Source organism: Gouania willdenowi, chromosome 5, assembly GCF_900634775.1.
Source record: "Gouania willdenowi chromosome 5, fGouWil2.1, whole genome shotgun sequence".
Lineage (NCBI taxonomy): Eukaryota > Metazoa > Chordata > Actinopteri > Blenniiformes > Gobiesocidae > Gouania > Gouania willdenowi.
The window spans coordinates 2,194,440-2,218,442 of record NC_041048.1 but is presented as its reverse complement, the minus strand read 5'-3'; the positions used below and the strand labels follow the sequence as shown (position 1 = coordinate 2,218,442).

The window sequence follows — 24,003 nt, the reverse complement described above, 5'->3', positions numbered from 1 at the left end:
TAGCGGAACTTTCCACGTCAAACTGCCAAAGAAAAGAGGAGTGGAACTGGGCCTCACCATCAGCGGTACGAACACACACATGTTCACAGTAGACACTAGAAATACCTGGATGTATACTATATGGGGACATAATGCATGGTGTGCACACTAGTCATACTCAACCGTCCCATGATGCATTGCGAGCGGAATGTAAAATGGTCCGGGGACCGACTTCAAGCTAAAAATCAAACATCCCCTTTTCAAAATAAAAGCATTTCTTCTTGACTTCCATTAGTTTTTTTTTAACTCATTTGTAAATAGGGCTCTTGTTTTGAAGTTAACAGGAAGTTTAGTCAGTCGACCAATGAAGGGTTTCTAATAATGTGTGGATAAAATGTGTCTACGTGAGTTTTATGGATCAAATGATCACATGTTGATATTCTACTTGGTCACTTTCTCACTTCAAATGTTTTCAGAACTTTCAAAGTAAAGGTGAAGAATCAACAGATATTTAGTCTCAGTGTGAACAAGGTTTTTAAAGCTGTAGGTTCTAAATGCTCATCATACTAACCATACTAAGGTCTGATGGTGCGTTCACTGACACATAATGACAATTAAAGGTTTTTTTGTTAGAAAAACAGATTAATTTGGATCCATACGATGATCGTGTGTTGAAATATTGCGATAAATCGCCAAATAAATGTTTTCTTGCACCCTTAGTTTACAGTGAATATAAAAAAAACTGACTTTTGAGCTGAAATTTTTTTTTTTTTAAATCAACTGATCTTAGATGTATTGATCGTAGAGCTGTAAACTTTGTCTTTATCTGATAAATATCTATATATCAGTGCTTTGGTGTGTATGTTTACTATTAAACAGTCCAGACTCTTTGTTTTATGACAGATGCTGATGTCGGCACACTTCACTAGTTGCTTTATTTATATAAAGTGTTAAAGTGCTCCATAAATGCATGTGTTTGCCACAGTGACACACCAAGTGTGACCTACATTTGATATTCAACCATGCAAAATGTGGCGTGTGTGTGTGATTGGACGCAGCGTTGGCTCGGTGTCATGTGACTAATGAGCTCGTCTCCATTAGAATATTTAGTCAGTGATGGTCGTAACATGAAAGAGGAGGAATGTGATTGATCACTGTTACATTTACACCCACATGGAACCAACCAATCAATCACTGGCGTTATAATCCTAATCTCTTAGTTTGGTAGCTAATAATATAAAAATAGAAATGGTCTCAGACAGTGAATAAGTTGATGGTGCCATCTACTGGTGGCTTGTGTTATTACAGTAATCTATTACTAGAATAAACCAGGAATACTTTAACAATTACAGTAATCTATTACTAGAATAAACCAGGAATACTAACCAATGATACTGTACATACAAGATTAAAAAATGAAAAGTAAACACAGACACCAAGACAATAATTATATTAACACAAGAATAAAAACAAGGTTTAAATAGGAATATTATCAATTAAATATATATATATATAATATTATACAAATATTCAAGAATATGTAGGATATTTTATATATAAGTGTATTTATATGAGTATAAATTATATACCTACATATTAAGATATAATAGGCCTTATTAACTTAAATCACAAATAAAGAACACTGGGTAGGCATGCAGAATATGATTATTATTATTATTATTATTATTATTATTATTATTATTATTATTATTATGTAAAATATTATATTGTGTAACAACACAGCCATTATTAGTGCACAATAGTGACAATATGCACCAGCTCACATATTTTTATACTGTATTTTATTTTAATGAGATTTATATTTCAGAAAGTGAAAGTATTGAAATACAGTTGTTTGAGATTGCGTGTGGTGTTTTAATTTGAAAAACACTAATAATTATTTGAAGCTCTTTCTTCCTCTTCCTGCACTGTATGTATTTCTGTGATATTATGTATTGTTTTTTAATTGTGCAAAATAGATCAATAAAATCTAAGAAATAAATCATGTTTTTTTTAAAGGTAAAAGATTAATTTTTTATTTATTTTTTTTTTTATTTAAACATGGGCTCACGACTCCAAGGTTGAAAAACTCTGTTCTAAGGACGCTACTGCAATTTAGAAAAAAAAAAAATTGTATATTTTTTTCATTATTTAGGAATATAATTTTAATGAGTATTTTTTAAATTGTATTATTACTAGGTATTTAATTTTATTTCCACGACTCAATGGTTGAATATTCTTGCTGTAATTAGAAAATAAATTACTGTCCTTTTTTATTAAGAATTATAATTTTAATGAGTTTTTAAAAAAAAAGAGTATTTGAAAAACCATGGTATAATGCTATGCTAGTGTGTGTGAATAAATGATTATCTATCTATCTATCTATCTATCTATCTATCTATCTATCTATCTATCTATCTATCTATCCATCCATCCATCCATCCATCCATCCATCCATCCATCCATCCATCCATCCATCCATCCATCCATCCATCCATCCATCCATCTATCTATCTATAGCTTCATATTGTGGTGCCATGTTTTGTTCACAGCCAGTAAGAAACCAGGAGAGCCTCTCATCATTTCTGATATTAAAAAAGGCAGCATGGCTCACAGGTATGTCATAGCCCTCATTTATATTTCATTTTAAATTTAAATAAGTTTTATTCTTCTTCTACAAATGAAATATTATTCAGATTTTTTTTAATAAACTGTAGTTTTACTATTTTAATACCAAATACTGTTTCATACATGCATCTAAAGCTTCCCTATAAAGCAGCAGTTATTGTTGAGTTTCTTTTGGACCTTTTGTGTTGCTCTGACTTCATCTAGAACAGGAACTCTGGAACCTGGTGATAAACTACTGGCCATAGACAACATCAGGCTGGAGAACTGCTCCAAAGAAGATGCAGATCAGATCCTCCAGCAGTGTGAGGAGTTGGTTAAACTGAAAATACGAAAGGATGAAGACAACTCAGGTGATTTATGAACTGTGTGTGTGACAGAGTAACAACAAAAATACACTAAACATAAGGAAAATATACAAAAATACACTAAACATCAGTAAAATATACAAAAATACACTAAACATCAGTAAAATATACAAAAATACACTAAACATAAGGAAAATATACAAAAATACACTAAATATTAGTAAAATATACAAAAATACACTAATTATTAGTAACATATACAAAATACACTAAACATAAGGAAAATATACAAAATACACTAAACATCAGTAAAATATGCAAAAATACACTAAACATAAGGAAAATATACAAAAATACACTAAATATTAGTAAAATATACAAAAATACACTAAACATAAGGAAAATATACAAAAATACACTAAATATTAGTAAAATATACAAAAATACACTGAACATAAGGAAAATATACAAAAATACACTAAATATCAGTAAAATATACAAAAATACTTTAAATATCAGTAAAATATACAAAAATACACTGAACATAAGGAAAATATACAAAAATACACTAAATATCAGTAAAATATACAAAAATACTTTAAATATCAGTAAAATATACAAAAATACACTACATATAAGTATAATGTAAAAAATACACTACATATTAGTTAAATGTACAAAAAACATTGAATATAAGTAGCATTTACAAAAATACACTAAATGTAAGTAAACTGTACAAAAACACACTACTAAAGTGAAATCGAAAATACACCAAAAAAAACATAGGACAACATAAAACACAAAATGACTACAAATACACATAAAATCATAAAAAATATACAATATACAGGGACAACAAAAGTTCACTAAATGTGAGAAAAATATACAAAATGATAAACATTCAAAAAAAAGTTTGTCAAAAACACACAAAAGAACAACAAAAACACAAAATAAAAAATATAGGACAACAAATGTACACAAAATATATGGAAAATATACAATAATACACAAATTTACGACAAAAAAATTACAAAATCAGAGAAAACAAAATGTGCAAAAATATAAAAGTTGATGAAAAAAGATGCAAATAATAATGTCAGAAAAACACAGAAAAGACTTCAAAACTTACAAATAGCAACAAATACACTCAAAATAAAAATATCGGACAACAAAAGTTCGCAAATTGTAATGTATACAAAACTGACTTAAAAAATCAAAATGAAAACAAAAATACACAAAATGATTTAAAAAACATACAAAATCACAGAAAAATATACAGTGTTAACAAACATTCACAGAATGTGAGAAAGATATACAAGACGATTAAAAACTAATGTCTCGACGACACAGAAATGACTCAAAAATATAGTAATAGCAACAAAAACTCAAAATAAAAAATATAGGACAGAAAAAAAACACAAAAGACTTCAAAATACACTAAACTAAAATATGGACAACAAAAATATGGACAACAAAAATATGGACAACAAAAATACACAAAATATAAACAAAATGTACAAAAATGACTCCAAAAACCAAATGAAAAAAAATAAACTCAAAGTGACAGAAAAAAAATTTAAATCAAAGAAATATATACATAGTGACAACAAAAATTCACAAAATGTGAGAAAAATATACGCAATTATTAAAAAATAAGTTTAAAAACAAAACAAATATAGGAGAACAAAAATACACCAAAATACACAAAAAACTTACATTATAAAAGTAAAATATAGAAAACAACTCCAAACACAAACAAAGCCTTTGTTTTTTCTTGTGTTAATACACAGAATGCTTTATTATTATGATATTACTATTCTAATGTTGACATGAATGTTGATCATGTGACCCTCAGATCAGATACAATCACACTTTGTGTGTGATCACCTGTTCATAAAATCCAATATTTAAGGTCTGACCACCAGGGGGCAGCATTGGTTTTGCCAAGTGTTTGTACGAATAATATACAAACACACACACACACACACACACACGCTGACACACATAAATAAGCAAATCTGAGGGAAATAGTGATTTTTGTGGCTCAGGAAACATTAGGAAGAAATATCAGCTGGAGATTGTGTAATACATCTAATTTACAAGGTACACACACACACACACACACACACACACACACACACACTAGGAATGATGTGGAGATGATACATTCATGCATCTTAACTCAAGTTACCATAGTTACCATTGAAATTGGGCTTTTTCCGTAGAGTTTTGACCCACTTACGTCAAATATATCTGTGTGTGCACGTCCTGATGTATCAACGTGTGTGTGTATGTGCGTGTGTGTGTGTGTGTGTGCGCGTGTGTGTGTTTGTGTTTGTGCGCGTGTTTGTGTTTGTGCGCGTGTGTGTGTGTTTGTGTTTGTGCGCGTGTGTGTGTTTGTGTTTGTGCGCGCCTGTGTGTGTGTGTGTTTGTGTTTGTGCGCGTGTGTGTGCAGTGTTGGGGAGTAACGGATGTAATGGTGTTACGTAATCAGATTACAAATCATGTGTAATTGTAATCCGTTACAGTTTAAATAGTTAGTACATTGTTGAAATCAATGGATTACACCATATGTGTCAAACTCAGGGGCCAGGGGCCAAATCCTGCCCTTTGGAGCATCCAGTTTGGCCTGCAGGAGGGAGTTTAAAAAATGACAGAAAAAATATGAATCATTGTGTAAATGAAACTCAACAATATTTAAGGCGGGGGCCTTGGGGTTGGGGGTTGGGGTCGCTGGCGGGATGCGCTGGGTGCTCGGCTGCTTGGGGCTTCCTCGGATGTGTGTGTGGGGGCGGTGGCTGCCTCTCAGCCTGGGGTCTTGGGGGCATCTGGGGGGTTGCTCGGCCGTGGGGGGGTGGCCTGGGTCTCCCTGGCCCCAGCTCTTTCTGCTGGCCTGGCTGCATCTGTGGGCCTGGGGCAGTTCCTGGGTTTGCGGTAGCATTTTTTTTGCACATATACTGGTATATGATGCACTGGCACGCCTTGGGATGTGGGATCAAACTCATACTGGGCTTAACTTTAGACACGTTAATCCCAAATACCTGCTTTAGGTACGACCACTCACTCATTCCCCCTGTCCACAGCCACCACCATTATAGCTAAGCTTCACACTAAGCACATAATAAGCACAATATATTCTACAACTTCACATCTCACCCTCACTGTAAAACAATCTATTCTTCCCACCCTTTCTATTTCCGACCTTGAGTCTCTCCTCCCTGCTCCCTTTCCCCTCCCCCTCCCCTTCCACTTAGGTGTAACACTGCTCTCCCTTTTTATATCCTTCCTATAATAAAATATTTCTTACCCTTCCTTAGGGAGGGCTGGTGATGGTCACAATTAAGCAATAAAATAAATACATTTATTTTATTGCAATAACAAAACATGCATTGCTGTTCATAATGATTGCACTTCTTGTAGTGTTGACCTTTGACAGCATGTGCAGACAAGTAAAAAAAAAACAATATTTAAGGTGATCTCAGTTTTCCCAGTGCTTATATCACATGATTGCAGTCATTTTTAATGCTAAACTGTTGAAAAAACTCAAAATTCTTACAAAATGTGTAAATTTTTCTCAAATTTTGACATAATAATTCCCTTAATTAAATAGAAATTGATCACAAAATCTAGGAACTTTAAAGTGAAGATCCTGTTGGGACTGATATTTGTCACTTATTGCTTGTATATATTTGGTTTTTTTACATAGTTTTAGATTTTATGTGTACGTAGAAGTGTAAACTAGGGCAAAATTATGTTAAAATCACTTATTTTCCTGCATAAAATCTGTGGCCCCCAGTTTTAATGGCTTTGTATTTGGTGTGTGCGTTATATTAACTTACTCGTGCCTGTGTGCGTGCGTGTGTGTGTGCGTGTATCAGATGAACAGGAGACGTCGGGCAGCATCATCTACACGGTGGAGCTGAAGCGCTATGGAGGCCCTCTGGGTATCACCATCTCAGGCACTGAGGAGCCTTTTGACCCCATCACTATATCAGGCTTAACCAAGAGAGGCCTTGCTGAGAGGTACACACACACACACACACACACACACACACACAGCGTTTTACTGGAAATCTAAGTTGCCAGTTTTTGTAGAAGCTTTGGAACTATTTTTTATTTTTTTATGTCATATTTAAACAATAAAGTACATGGCACCTAAAACTCTGCTCACTGGGACAGAAAACATCACCTCTGCTTGGACACAGAGGACAAAATATACTTTTAGACATTTTTTTTTGTTGTCTACTTGTTCATGTTACAGTTTAAATGTGACTAATCTCACTTTAGGTTTTAGGATTTGAACTAAATGACACACATGCACTTAAACAGAAGAAGAAAAATAAGACAATGAAATATAATGCTGGTGTGGATACTTAGTTTAAAAGGAGCAGGGGTGAGTTCCTTTGTTCTTTCGTAGAACAGCAGGTGTGAGTTAACACGAGGTAACCACAGATTATGTAATGACAAACATGAGCCTCACACACAGACTATGACATAATCCCTCATTATGATGCGTTTCCCATTCGTCTACCTGCCATGGCAACAGAAATATGCACAACATTCAAACGGCAGATACAATCAGAGCCATAATGACCACAGAGTGCACCAGTAGAGATTATAATCTGTGTGAAGATGGAGACACGTTTAGAGCAGTGCTTCTCAACCTTTTCAGCCCTCGACCCCCAAAATAAGTCAGTAAGATGATTGACCATTGTTCTAGTTCAGCTCACTTTATTAACCATTTGCATTAAAACCACATTGGAAAAAAAATGTGCAAGGAGCTCAAAGTACAGTCAACATTTAAAGAAACATTTCACAATAATAAAACAAACAACCAACAATCAATGCCACTAATAATACTATAATATAAAGTACTGTACAATAAAGAGTCACAGAAAACCACATCAAATACTATTGGGTTGAGTCTGTACAATAAAAAGTCCATCGAAAATTAAAGTGCTTTGTTTAGAGTCATCACAGTTTGTTGAAATGAGCAGCAGAACATTTGATAGAGCGATACCTTTTCCCATTAACCAATAGTAAAGCTCGGTTTAAGAGTCTGGCTTTATGTGTGGCCCCCAGGAGCCAATATGCTGCTAGCTGAGCCAAACACTTTGTTTAAAGGTGCAGTCCGCAGCTCTCGGATCCAAAGTCCCTCCCCCAGAGGAGCAAACAAGCTAACGTTAGCCAGACAGCAACATCACAGTAATATAACATGCTCTGTTAAAAGCATATTACTGCAGCGCTTCTCTCTCTCTATGTGCATACACCAGATTCTAGTAGAAGCAGCAACAACACAGTGTCACTTATAGCACTCAAATGGATGCTGCTGCACACACACAAACAACACATGCACTAGTTCTAGTGTAACAATTACAAATCAAACATAATGTAAATCAAGCAGCAGTCATTACCTTTCAAGCAGAAAAGTCATCAATTCCATCTTCTACTCCTCCAGACCATACACTGTAAAAAAGACAGCGCTCTAGCTCCAGGAAAGGGGCGGGGCCTGTGAGCAACAGCTGTCAGATAGTCCATCAAACACAATCCTGGCTCTGATTGGTTCTTTTTGCTCGGTTGTGCTGCATTCTGGCAATCTGCCAAAGGCTGCAGGAGCAGCAGGGGGCGGGGCTCAATGAGACTGTTTTTTTCACACAAACTACTAGTTTGATGTAACGCTGTCCTTACATAGTGACAGGTTTGGCAAATATGACAAAAAGTCACTTTTATAAGAGTTGCAGACTGCACCTTTAAGGTTTCTTTCAGAGTGAGATTATAAAACCGCGCAGTAATACAAATAGTTAAAACACTCTCAATTACACAATAGTAGACGTTTAAAAGAGTCTTAGCATTTTGGGTGAAGTCACGAAGCGTGTGTAAAAAGATGAGGCGCTGTGTTGCTTTCTTAGAAATGTTACTGGTATTAGAGCACCAGTTCAAGTCATGAGAAAATGTACGTACATTTCTCAACAATCTGCACATCACAATCATTGATATTAATAAGCAACTGATTTCTATTGTGACAAAAGTAAATAACAAGTTCACATGTTTTTGATGTGTTCAAATGCAAGTTGTTTTCTTTACGCCATCAAACTACTTTTTCTACCTCCTCACAATAAAGTGCTTCATCTTTTGAGCTGATAAACCCAGTGATGGTTGTATCATCTGCATATTTAATAATCACATTGCTTTTATGAGATGCTGCAAGGCCGTGAGTATACAGGGTGAACAACAGAGGGCTTAAAATACATCCCTGAGGGGAACCAGTGCTAGTAATCTGTGATAAACACATTTATTTATTTATTCATCTGAATAATCGACACTGTTATCCAGGAAGTTTATTATTCTTATTTGTGCAATAGTATATTAATCATTGTTTTATTCAGAAATAAAATGGGTTGAAAGTGACCAAAAATGGGGGAAAAGGTGGTGAAATGTGATTTTCAAATCACATAAATTGGTTAAAAGTTGCAAATTAGAGTGGAAAAAAAAGACAGAACAAATTGTAAAAGTGTCATTATTAGAACAATTAGTTTAAACTGGCAAATAATGACCATGACTAATCGTGAATGTGGTTAACGTGGCAAAAAAATAAGCATGAAACATGGTGAAAAGAGGTTAGAAATGACAATAATGGGTCAACATATGTGACATTAGGTGGAAAAGTGGTGGAAAGGGTTTATAAGTGCTGAACATGTCTAGAAAGAGGAAAAATGTGTCAGAAAACGCATTGAAATGTGATGTAGAAGTGTCAGAAATGGGAGTAATGTGGCAAAAATACAATAAATGTAGCAAAGATTTGGCAAGAAAAAGTGATGAAAATAGGTTAAAATATGATGTTTGGTGTAGTTACAGAAAAAGGGTAAAAATAAGCAAAAACGGGCTCAAATTGTTCAGAAAATATTATCTTGCATTAAAATGACACCAAATTTAATAAAACAATTTGTTTTGTAAATGCAATATATATATATATATATATATATAACATTAAAAAAAATCTAAATTAGAATCTCACAAAATATTTTAATTTTTTTTGTAAATGCAAAAAAGACAATTATAAATAGAAAAAAATACATTCACTGTAAAATATGTATTATTATTTAGGTGTCCACTTTCCCTTTGCATTAAAAAAAGATTGTTTTGTAAAAAAAAAAAAAAATAGAAAATGAAAAAGTGCAAATTTTAGGACATAATATCACTGAAGGATCTTTCAAAAAAAAAAAAAAGTTTTTTTTTTCTTTTACTTTAAAGAAGTTTTTTAAGCAAAAAAAAACAAAACAATTAAATCAGGTCAAATACATGTAATAGCCTATTAAATATAGCTTTATGTCAAAGTTTCATTGGCATTATATTATATATTTCTAAGTTTTTTGGCATTATATTTGCCTAAATGCATTAATTTGGTGTTTTTTGAAGATAATTCCTTGCTTATTTTTATTTAGTACCTTTGTGTAATATGCATATGAAAAGCACTGGCGTAAAATAAATAAAAAATATCAATATTTGTTTAAAATAAATAAGAACAAATAACTTAGTGTGTTTGTGTGTCTGCAGGACAGGAGCGATACATGTAGGTGATCGTATCCTGGCTATCAACAGCGTCAGTCTGAAAGGGAAACCGTTAAGTGAAGCCATCCATCTTCTACAGATGGCTGGAGAGACGGTGACGCTGAAGATAAAAAAACTGCTCGACAGTAAGTGTTGTTATATCTGTTATCATGTGATCCCAATAAAACACTGTTTACTAGGTTTAACCCTCCTATTATCGTTGCTGTTTTAGTTGTGTAAAACTTGTGATACAGTGCATACTTTAAAGCAGTGGTTTATAAATTATTTTGTCCCATGTACTGCCTTCATATCATAAGTTCCCTCTATGTAATTTAATCATATGCTTTTTAATTTATGGAACAGCGAGCTCTCCTAAACCCCTAACTGTGTCTCTAAGGTTTAATCTACTAATTACAAACAATGAGTGTAATTTAAAGTGACATTTATTTTAAAGAAGCCACCAATGCAAATTTCATGTGTTTGCTTCATTAGTTTGTAAATACAGTCGCCTATGTATAATCTAGCTTATTATGGCATCTATAGCGTAAAATAATCCTGTTTCAATAAATAACCAGGAAATATAGTGTTTTATTGAGCAAAAGTACTGTTAGTTTGTGGTGAATCCGTCCATAATTTTTTTTTTTTTAAAAAGCCTAAAAAGAAACTAGAAACATGTCTCGATTATTTTTTAATAATTGTTAAATCTTTCCGCGTACCCTCTGCAATGTGGTCCTGCACCCCAGTTTGGGAACCACTGCTTTAGAGTTTACTGTCAATGAGAAGGAGGATTTGGAACAGCTCTTTCACAGTAAAAGTGAAGTAGAGGAGGATGTGTGAGACAGAGGACTATATAGTTAATAATCCCAAATATGTTACAGAAAAGAGATTAAAATAAGTAAATAACTATGTTCATGAGAGTCATGAATGTTATTCCCAAATTTGAAAAAAAACCCCAAAAACACTAAACCACGTATCAAACTAAAGGCCCGTGGGCCGAATCTGGCCCTTTAGAGCAGCCGATTCGGCCCGCAGTTGAAAGTAAAAATGACAGAGAAATCATTAATTATTGTGTAAATGACCAAATAATTAAATTGTAGATATCTCAGCTCCTCCAAATACACAAATTCAATAAAACTCCACATATTTACCAGGGATCCCTGTGTTCCCCATTACATGCTTCTATCACATGATGGCAGTCATTTTCATCTGAAATTGTTGAAAGAACTCTCAGTTTTTTATTTTCTAAAATCTTGTAATTTTCCTTAAGTTTTTTTTTGTTTCTTTTTACAAAATGTCCCAAATTAAACAATATTCTCACTGTTGACTGTAAAAAACCAGCCAATAATTGATCTTTTTAACATTTTAAGATCTGGAGGAAAGGAAAGCAGCGACAGAGGGCGAGGACACGACGGAGAACGACATCAGTGACCCTGAGGATGATCTGACGGACAGTCAACAAACCAATAAACTCTCAGAGCTTTATTCCACCACCATTCCCAGTGTGGACTCAGCCATGGACTCATGGGACGGATCAGGCCTGGACGCTGGATACGGCAGCCAAGGTGACACTTCAAGGACCCTCCCCTGTTTTTACACATCTGGCCTAAAATCTTTGAAATGTCCTTATTAGTAGATGTATGTCTAATAAAACACATTATTATGCACTATAGTCATTTAATTCACTTTTAAAAATGGGACTACTTTAAAGTTTAGAGCCTGTGTTCCTCCATCTTGAAATCATGTGATTGATGATGTCACACGGCCCCACTGCCTGTAAACATCCCTTTGTTTTCTATTGGAGTGAAACTTTCAGCCTGATTTTTAGATCATTTAACAGTTTTTTTAATCATTTATCAACTTTTTAGTCACAAAGACAATTTGTGCTGCTTTTGTTTGCTCTAAACAATCAGGAAAAGTTAAAGATGTTGTTGTAAACCTCTTATTTTTACCCAAAGAGGATTAAATCAGTTTTGACCTGAAAAATAATCTATGACCACAGGGGGCGACAGTTCCAACTCTGAGGTTTGTTTTTTTGTTTTTTTAACAGCAAATGCTTTTTTTTTAGTTTTGTTTTTAATATATGTTGTGTTTTATTGTTTTAATCTTGTAGCACTTTGAGATTTGGTATCAAATGCATTACAAATAAGATGTATTATTATTATTATTATTATTATTATTATTATTATTATTATTATTAGACAATGAAGCAGAGAAGAAAAGCTCTCCTAAGGGACCTTTACTTTCCCTTAAACATTGGGTTTACACACTCTGGTGGCTAAAGTTAGCGAGTAAATCACAGATTGTTTAATGTCTGTATATTTTGTGTTTTGATGTCGGTTTGTGTTTTTGTTTTACTATATTTTTGTTCTTTTGTTTTTTTGTGTGTTTTTCTTGTTGTTTTTGTGTATTGTGGCCATTTTGTATATTTTTATCTTTATTTTGTGTGTTTTTGGAGTCATTTCGGTAGTTTTTTTCTTTTTGGGTATTTTTGTAAGGTAATTTTGTGTTTTCTGGAGTCATTTTTGTGTTTTTTTGATAAATCTTATTTTTCTTATTATATTTTGTGCGTTTCTAGTTTATTGTGTTTATTTTTGTCATTTTGTATAATTTTCTCTTATTTTTTGTTTTGAGTTTTTGTTGTCCTCTACAGTATGTGTATGTTTTTCTTCTAATTTTGGTTTTCACTGTATTTCCTCTTCCCTGCTCAGGCACGTACAGTCAGCAGGGAGCTGGAATTGCTCTCCATCCACACGAGTGGCGAAGCACAAAGCAGCAGCGCAGCACAACGCCCCCTCCTGGGCGTCGGAAGAACTACCCGTTTAGCGACGGAGGCTTTAGCGAAGATGACTGGGACAAACCATCAGGGTGAGGACGAATGTTTCTATTCATTTATCTACAAACATCACAATCTGCTTGTTACGTGTTATTTCAGCCGTTTGTTACCAAACAGTGCAGAACCTTCTTCATTGCACGAGTTCCCAGTTTACCCATAACACTGATGCACAGACCACAACACAATAAACAGGAGAACGAGAGGAGAACACGTTGCTGTGCTTCGAAGGCGTTAATTTGAATTAATTAAAAAAAAATTAAATTAAAAAAAACGCAGATGGAAAACAAAAGGCCAGTTGTGTGGAAATAGTTTAAGAAAGAGTTAGTTTTTTAAATTTTATACACAAAATACACATTTGTTTGAGAAAGTAAAGCAAGAATCCAGAAAAGCATGAATATCGCTTACCGTACTTAAATTTAGATTAATCGAGATTAGTTATTGACAAAGTCTCTAATTAATTAGATTTTTTATTTTTTTATTGAGTCCCACCTCTGATATATATATATATAATTGTTTTTGGGTTAAGTTTATTTTTATTTTTTAATTTTTTGTATGTGTTTTTATGTGTTTTTATGTCATTTTGTGTGTTTCTGATTATTATTATTTTTGTGTATATATATATATATTTTTTTTACTTATTTTGTGTGTTTTTAAAACGTTTTGTTTTTGTTGTCTTATATTTTTGTTCTTGTTTTTTTTTTTTTTGTGTTTGTCTTGTAGTTTTTTTTGTGTATTGTTGCCATTTTGTATATTTTTTATTTTAATACGCAAAAACACATTTGTTTCAGAAAGTTTATCAAGAATTCATAAAAGCATCAGTATTGCTCCGTTAAATTCAAGTTTGTGAACAATGCAATCATGATATTCTTTATTCATATTTACATTATGTTAGCACTCAGTGATGGAAATAATAAACAGTATTTAATTGTTTAAGCTCATTTATAGTTTTCATTGATTCAGTCATAAACCAAAATACATTTAAACTAGAAAGCGTTGCTTCTCATGTCAAATACTGGTAAGAGATTATTTTAGATTAGTCGAGATTAATTAATTAGATTTTAAATGAATTGATTGAGTCCCACCTCTAGTAGAAATACATAGAATATCCAACTTTTATAGTCTATAGTATAAAAAGTTGTTCACGTTTCACATCAGTTTCTGCTTAATTAAATTCCTCAAGCAAGTCTTTAGGCGGTGGTGCCATCATGCATTTTGTCCTATTTTCCACTGGCCTGTCCGTTACTACCAATGTGATGTGCAGCTCTGGACAAGAATCATCATCATCATCATCATCATCATCATCATCATCATCATCATGGTCCACTTGTTTCCATCTTTGAGCTTGAACTCTTACCTGCTCTAATGTTCCTCCTTTAATGCTTTTATTATTATTTATTATTATTATTGATGTATTTATTATTAGTATTATTATTATTATTATATTTTTCTATTATTTTTGTTATGTAATCATATTAGCCTGTAATCTTAAAGGCATTACTCTGCAAATTCACCACGAGCTATTTCTAGTACAACATATACGTCGTTTTAATCCAATGAAACGCTGTGATAAAGTATTGATCGTAGAGATTATTTGGAGCCGCTGAGGCTGACTACGTTTCCATGTCTGTGTATTGTGTATTATTGTGCATTGATGTGCATAGAGTTTATTGCTGAGTCATAGAGATAAGCCTTGTGAGGATAGTTATGTAACGCCACTGGGGGCAGAGAGGGATTGTGGGAGGATGGCGAGAGGAACAAAATGCTAAATTAATCTAGTCAGACAAAGAGTTAAAGGATTAGATTAGGTTGAAGCAGAAAGAGTTGCTTCTCTATAGATATATACACATGACTGTTCTAGATATGTGGCACCGATTGTAAAGTTGCTGAAATAAACGGCAACGTTTTGCAATATTTAGCAACAAATCACTCCGTGTATAGTGCTCTTTCACATCAATGAGCTTTTATTTTGGTACTTCTAAAATTTGGGTGTAAGCTAAACATTTAGTTTCACCCGTAATATTTAACATTTAAGATTTACATTTAATATTTAGATTTTGGTTTAGATTCAACATTTAAGATTTTCTTTTAAGATTTACATTTACCATTTATATTTAAATCTAATATTTAGATTTAGATTTAACATTTAAGATTTAGGATTTAGATTTAAATCTAACATTTAGATTTAATATTTAGAATTTACATTTAATATTTAGATTTAACATCTAGATTTAGATTCAATATTTAACATTTAGATTTACATTTAAAATTTTATATTCAGATTTAAGATTTACATTGAAAATTTAGATTTAGATTCAGATGTATTATTTACCATTTCGGTTTGTTTTCAATATTTAACATTTAGGTTTAAATTTATGATTTAGATTTAATATTTAACATTTAGATTTAGATTCAACATTTAGATTTAGATTTGATATTTAATATTTAACAATTATGTTTACATTTAGATTTCATTTTTAAAAAACAGTAACATTATACTTTTACGAGAAAAGTAAATGTCACAGATATTGCTGTGTATCTGCTCAAAAATAACAAAAAAATTCACTTGTTTTTTAAATGCGATTTGTTGCTAATTGTTGCAAAAGGTTTCTGTTTATTTTAGCATGTGGAACTTTACAATCAGTGCCCCATATCTAGAGACAAAATGACCTTTTAATGACATCATCACTTATTGGTGTTTTATGTAAGTCATATTTTGCAGCTGATCTGGCCAATGATATTATTAGTTGACGTAAACGGTGTAAAAAACAAAGTGTTTTTATGTGTTTGTTTAATAGATTTATGGGCCAACCAGACGGTATTTTACTGGATCCAGAAGATAGTTTTTGGTGTCAGGCACTAGAGGACCTGGAGACCTGTGGCCAATCAGAATTACTGAGAGAGATTGAAGTAAGATCTTTGTATCTATCTATGTATCTATCTATGTATCTATCTATGTATCTATCTATGTATCTATCTACCTATCTATCTATCTATCTATGTATCTATCTACGTATCTATCTATCTATCTATCTATATACATATCTATCTACCTATCTATCTATATATCTACCTATTTATCTATCTACGTATCTATCTATCTATCTATCATCTATCTATTTATCTATCTATGTATCTATCTACGTATCTATCTATCTATCTATCTATCTATCTATCTATCTATCTATCTATCTATCTATCTATCTATCTACCTATTTATCTATCTACGTATCTATCTATCTATCTATCATCTATCTATTTATCTATCTATGTATCTATCTACGTATCTATCTATCTATCTATCTACGTATCTATCTATCTATCTATCTATCTATCTATCTATCTATCTATCTATCTATCTATCTATCTATCTATCTATATACATATCTATCTACCTATCTATCATCTATCTATTTATCTATCTACGTATCTATCTATCTATCTATCTATTTATCTATCTACGTATCTATCTATCTATCTACGTATCTATCTATCTATCTATCTATCTATCTACGTATCTATTTATCTATCTATCTATATACATATCTATCTATCTATCTACCTATTTATCTATCTACGTATCTATCTATCTATCATCTATCTATTTATCTATCTACGTATCTATCTATTTATCCATCTACGTATCTACCTATCTATCTACGTATCTATCTATCTATCTACGTATCTATCTATCTATCTATATACATATCTATCTACTTATCTATCTATCTATCTATCTATCTATCTATCTATCTATCTATCTATCTATCTATCTATCTATCTATCTATCTATCTATCTATCTATATACATATCTATCTACTTATCTATCTATCTATCTATCTACCTATCTATCTATCTATCTATCTATCTATCTATGTATCTATCTATGTATCTATTTTTGTGGCTTTTTATCTGTGTTTTGGTGTCATTTTTTGTTTAAGTTGGATTTTTGTAGTGGTTTTATGGCGTCATTTTGTGTGTTTTTGGTGTCAGTGAGTGTCGCTTTGTTATTTTGTATATTTTCATTTTGTGTATTTTCTGAACTAATTATAATAATAATAAGTTTAATGTTGTGTATTCTTTGTGCCATTATTTTGTGTGTTGTTGTCATTTTGTGCGTTTACTTTGGGAGCCAAACATCTATCATTTTATTGTCTTTGTGTTTTGTGTATTTTTGGTTTATATTGGTGTGTTTTGAGTCATTTTGTGTGTTTTTGTGTGCAGGCCTCCATCATGACAGGAACAGCCCTCAGTCTGGGTGTGGACGGTGTCGGCAAACCTTCAGAGGAACCAATGATGAGCCACAACAGGATGAGCCCTCTGCGGAGGAATTCACTGCTGCACCAGGGGACCCACCTGCACGAGGAGAACCAGCTTCATCACGGTTAGTGAGAGGAGATCAATAATAAACAATATATCAGGTCATTGAACATCAGCCAATCACTGTCCTCCTGGAAACACAAGAAAGCAGAGAAAGAAGGAAGTAAAAAAAACTTGAACATGTCCGTCTACGGCAGTGGTTCTCCAGGAAGTTTACTATTATTAGGGCCATAGTATATAGTCATCTTAAAGATAGAAATCCTTGTTTTCATCAGAAATAAAATGGGTTAAAAGTGACCAAAAATGGTGGAAAAGGTGGTAAAATGGGATTTTAAAAACCACATAAATTGGTTAAAAGTTGCAAATTAGAGTGGACAAAACCTGACAGAACAAATTGTAAAAAGGGTTCAAAGTGTCAACATTGGAACAAATAATGACCATGACTAATCGTGAATGTGGTTAAATTGGCAAAAAATAAGCATGAAATCTGGTGAAAAGAGGTTAAAAGTGACAATAATGGGTCAACATATGTGACATTAGGTGGAAAAGTGGTGGAAAGGGTTTATAAGTGCTGAACATGTCTAGAAAGAGGAAAAATGTGATGGAGAAGTGTCAGAAATGGGAGTAATATAGCAAAAATACATTAAAAGATATGCAAAGATATGGCAAGAAAAAGTGATGAAAATAGGTTAAAATATGATAAGTTTGGTGTAGTTACAGAAAAAGGGTAAAAATAAGCAAAAATGGGCTAAAATTTTTGGTTAAAGTGGTTAAAAAGTTCAAAGTGTCAATATTGGAACAATTAGTTTAAACTGGCAAATAATGGGCATGTGAATGTGGTTAAATTGGTCAAAATAAGCATTAATTACGTTGAAAAGAGGTTAAAAGTGACAATATTGGGTCAAAAATAGGTGGAATAGTGGTGGAAAGGGTTTATAAGTGCAGAAAATGTCTTGAAAGTGGAAAAATGTAGGCATTGGAATGTGATGAAGTGTCAGAAATGAGAGTAATGTAGCATAAATGCATTAAAAGGAGCAAAAATATGGCAAGAAAAAGTGATGAAAATAGGTTAAAATATGGCGAGTTTAGTGTAGTTGCAGAAAAAGGGCAAAAAAAATATACAACAGTACAGTATAAGAATATTCCTGCATGTTGTTAGTTATTTTGCTTTTTCTTTCGTATTCTTTGGAAGTCTTTTGTTTTCTTACTCATTGAATCTGCGTGTGTGAGTGAATGTTTGTGTAAAACCTTGTTCTCAGATGTCCACCTGCACGATGAGCTCCATTTCACCCCCGAGGGCCTCCTGCACCACGGGCCCCACATCCTCGCAGACGACCAGTCTCCACTCTCACATCACGAGTCCAAACCCAAAGCTTCACTCAGAGTGTCTGAGAGGACGTGGGAGTCGCGTCGCATCAAAGAAGAGATGCAGGGAATTCTGTCTCCAACGCCTCTGGAGCTGCACAAAGTCAGTGAGAACGTGCACGTCTTCCTTCAGCAAAATGTCTCTATATATTTGATCTACATTAGGAGACTGAATTATGGCATTAAACTGCAGGTACATTTGCTTTGTGTGCAATTAGCAGGCGCTGTACAAAGCATGCGATGTGTGTGTAAATAACTGAAACATTTACAAAATTGCAAAACAGCAGCAAAATACACAAAATAACCCCCAAAAACATACACAAGTTTATACAAAAAATGCAACAACAAAAAAAGGAGAATGAATATTCTCAAAATGACTCATACAATAAAAAGTAACAAGTATGCATGAATTAAAAGAGAAAATATACAAAATGACCCCAAAAACATACAGAAAAACAAAAAAAAGACAAATACACAAATTTGGTCAAAAAACCCACTACAAATACAGTATACAGTACAGAAAAGGCTATAAAATAAAAAAATACACAAAAAAATCCTTCAAAAACACAAAACGAGAACAAAAATCTAAAAACATTCATACAATACAAAACAACAAAAACAATCCACAGATTAACAGAAAATGACCCCTAAAAACATACACACTGTAATTACAGAAAAATGCAACAAAAAAAAAATACTATAAATAATAATATACAGAAAAATAACATCAACATCAACAAGTTTTTTTTTAAATACACACAAAAATCTTCCAAAAACACAAAACGACAACAAAAATACACAAAATGACTCAAACAATACAAAACAACAAGTAGAAAACACAAACCAACAGAAAAATACACAAAATGGCCCAGAATTATAGGAAAATGCAAAAATACACAAATTTGCTCAGAAAACACACAAAATCACAACAAATATACACAAAGATACAAAAAAATACAAAAAGCAACAGAAAAATGCATAAAATAAGAGAAAAATATACAAAATGAGTCCAAAACGACAAAAACACAGAAAGCCTTTGTTCTTTGCTGCGTTAATGCTCTGCTCTGATTGGTCGTTATTCTAAATGCTGACGTGAATGTTGATCATGTGACCCTCAGATCAGATACAGTCACATTTTTGTGGCCTCGTCGTGATAAAACAATCACTCATTAACCACGTGAACGTGATTTAATAACAACCTAAAATCTGAATATTTCACCTTTAGTTTGTAACCCTGACATTCAGATGAAGAACGTGCTATTTTCTACTGTACACTACTACGTTATGTAAGAGACCATGTGACTTAAAATCATTATAACAAACCTTTCAATTGATGCAGAGCAATGATGAGAAATCTATTTAGAATCAATGGGGAGCCCTTACATCAGTGAGATATAAAACATCATATATAAAATCATATATAACATCATTTATAACATCATATATAACATCATACATCAGTGAGACATAAAACATCATATATAACATCATTTATAACATCATTTATAACATCACATATAACATCATACATCAGTGAGACATAAAACATCATATATAACATCATTTATAACATCATTTATAACATCACATATAACATCATAATCAGTGAGACATAAAACATCATATATAACATCATTTATAACATCATACATCAGTGAGAAATAAAACATCATATATAACATCATTTATAACATCATACATCAGTGAGAAATAAAACATCATATATAACATCATTTATAACATCATTTATAACATCACATATAACATCATAATCAGTGAGAAATAAAACATCATATATAACATCATTTATAACATCATACATCAGTGAGAAATAAAACATCATATATAACATCATTTATAACATCATACATCAGTGAGAAATAAAACATCATATATAACATCATTTATAACATCATTTATAACATCATATATAACATCATACATCAGTGAGATATAAAACATCATATATAACATCATTTATAACATCATACATCAGTGAGAAATAAAACATCATATATAACATCATTTATAACATCATTTATAACATCACATATAACATCATAATCAGTGAGAAATAAAACATCATATATAACATCATTTATAACATCATACATCAGTGAGAAATAAAACATCATATATAACATCATTTATAACATCATACATCAGTGAGAAATAAAACATCATATATAACATCATTTATAACATCATTTATAACATCATATATAACATCATACATCAGTGAGATATAAAACATATAAAACATCATTTATAACATCATATATAACATCATACATCAGTGAGAAATAAAACATCATATATAACATCATTTATAACATCATATATAACATCATACATCAGTGAGATATAAAACATATATAACATCATACATCATTGAGACATAAAACATCATATATAAAATCATATATAACATCATTTATAACATCACATATAACATCATACATCAGTGAGAAATAAAACATCATTTATAACATTATTTATAACATCATAATCAGTGAGATATAAAACATCATATATAAAATCATATATAACATCATTTATAACATCACATATAACATCATACATCAGTGAGACATAAAACATATATAACATCATAATCAGTGAGATATAAAACTGCTACTGTGTTGGTAATTATTACCATCAGTTTTATTAAACAATCATTGACAGCTGTTAAACACCTCGATCACATAAAAATCAGCTTTTCTATCGTAGAAATGATTGTTTGCCCTAAAACAGAACAAAATGACAACAGAAACATTCAAAATAATAGAAAGAATAATACAAAGTGATTCCAAAAACACACAAAGCTACATTAAAAACATTCAAAACAAGAGAAAAATATATAAGATTACAACCAAAATACACAAAAGGAGAGTAAAATGTACACAATGTGACAACAAAAACATTAAAAAAAAAACATACAAAATGATTTCAATAATCCACAGTAACTCTTTGTTGTTTCCTGTGTTAACGCTCAGATTGGTCATTATTTGAAATATTGATCATGTGATATATATACTGTATATATATATATAAACCAACCACAGCTGGTGTGTTACATGTTCAGGTCACTGTGATCAAAGATCCTGAGAGCGATGACTTTGGCTTCAGCGTGTCCGATGGTTTTTTAGAGAAAGGAGTTTATGTGAACATGATCAGACCTGACGGACCTGCAGACCGAGCTGGACTCAGACCGTACGACAGAATCCTGCAGGTAAAAAACATCACTTCACATGTCTTTATAAATGTGATATGAAAACATGATAGAATTGTAATATAGTGATTTTTTACTAATCCTAATATGTGGTATTAGTACTAGTTTGTTTAATATCTTATTTTGTGAAGTGTCTTATTCATTGTGTATGTACAATATATTTTATGTCACTTTTTTACAGTTTTTTTTTTGTTTACATTTTGTTTGGACAGTTTTTATTTTATCCATATATTTAATTAATAGTTTGGATTTTTTTTATCATTTTATGTGTATATTTTTTTAGGTAACTATAAATAGACAACAATATTACTCACCCAGGGAGACAAATTGCTTAGGTCACCTGTGTCAAACTGAAGGCCCAGGGGCCAAATCCGGCCCTTCAAAGCATCCGATTTGGCCCGCAGGAGAAAGTGAAAAAAATGACAGAGAAAACATGAATTATTGTGTAAATTACCAAATAATTCAGTTGTGAATTGTTGTTGAAAGAACACTATTTTTTTTTCCAAAATCCTGCACTTTTTCTCAAATTATTCCACAAAATCTCCCCAAAATAAACACAAATTGGTCAAAAAATGACAGAAATAAATGAAATGACATTTAAGATTTTTTTTTCAGTTTCATTCCTAAAGAACATACTGTACAAAAATGATTAAACAAAAACACCAAAAACAAAAAAAAACCCACAGACAAATATTTTCAAAACCACACAAAAATTAGGTATAAATGTACTTTTGTGGAAATATTGACTCACATATCAGCTTTCTCTTTGAAGTGACGAATATTAACTGTGTGCAACATTTCTACTTAATAAGTGTGTGAGATTTAAAGCAGGGCTTACATGGTGAATAAGTGTAACTACTGTTCCTAATATACAGGTTGTTTCTACAGGTGAACCACGTGAGAACCAGAGACTTCGACTGTTGTCTGGCTGTTCCTCTCATCACAGAAGCTGGAGACAGACTAGAGCTGGTGGTCAGCAGGAACCCATTGGCTTTGGACTCCCCAGAGGACAATAACAACACATTAGACGCCATTTTGGACTTGTAACACACACACACACACACACACACACACACACACACACACACACACACACTTTGGTTTCCAAACACTACAGAACAGGGTTAGGGCCAATTTTTATGGGGAAATAAATTAGGGGTAAATTAAGAATAAAGTCAAAACAACACGATTAAAATCGAAAAGACTAATTTAAAGTTGAAAAAAATAGATTAAAGTTGAAAAGATTAGATTAAAATTAAAATTTCTAGAATAAAGTTGAAATATAATTTCGAGACTAAAGTTAAAAACACGAGATTATAGTCGAAAAAAAGAGATTAATGTCCAAAAACGAGATTAAAGTTGAAAACAGACTAGATTAAAGTTGAAATTTTTGAGATTAAAGTTTAATTATAATGTCGAGATTGAAGTCGAAAACACGAGATTAAAGTTGAAAACAGACTAGATTAAAGTTTAAATTTTTTTGAGATTAAAGTTTAATTATAATGTCGAGATTAAAGTAAAAAAAAAAACAGATTAAAGGCAAAAACAGACTAGATTAAAGTTGAAATTTTTTAGATTAAAGTTTAATTATAATGTCGAGATTGAAGTCGAAAACACAAGATTAAAATTGAAAACACGAGATTAAAGTCAAAAACAGACTGCATTAAAATTGAAATTTTGAGATTAAAGTTTAATTATAATGTCAAGATTAAAGTTGAAAACACGAGATTAAAATCGAAATTTCAAGAAAAAAGTTTAATTAAAATGTCGAGATTACAAAATCAGAGATAAAAAC

The 24,003-nt window shown here is 31.9% G+C and overlaps 1 protein-coding gene across 1 annotated transcript in view; it reads left to right on the top strand.

Moving 5' to 3' along the window:
• Positions 1–23,725, top strand: part of grip2b (glutamate receptor interacting protein 2b) — a 163,106-nt gene extending 139,381 nt beyond the window's left edge. The window contains exons 22-25 of the mRNA XM_028447334.1: positions 17,516–17,675; positions 18,871–19,079; positions 22,062–22,208; positions 23,097–23,725. Coding sequence (XP_028303135.1) covers positions 17,516–17,675; positions 18,871–19,079; positions 22,062–22,208; positions 23,097–23,255 — 675 coding nt within the window. The 3' untranslated portion in view covers positions 23,256–23,725. The remainder of the gene's footprint in view (positions 1–17,515; positions 17,676–18,870; positions 19,080–22,061; positions 22,209–23,096) is intronic.
• Positions 23,726–24,003: the final 278 nt, after the last annotated feature.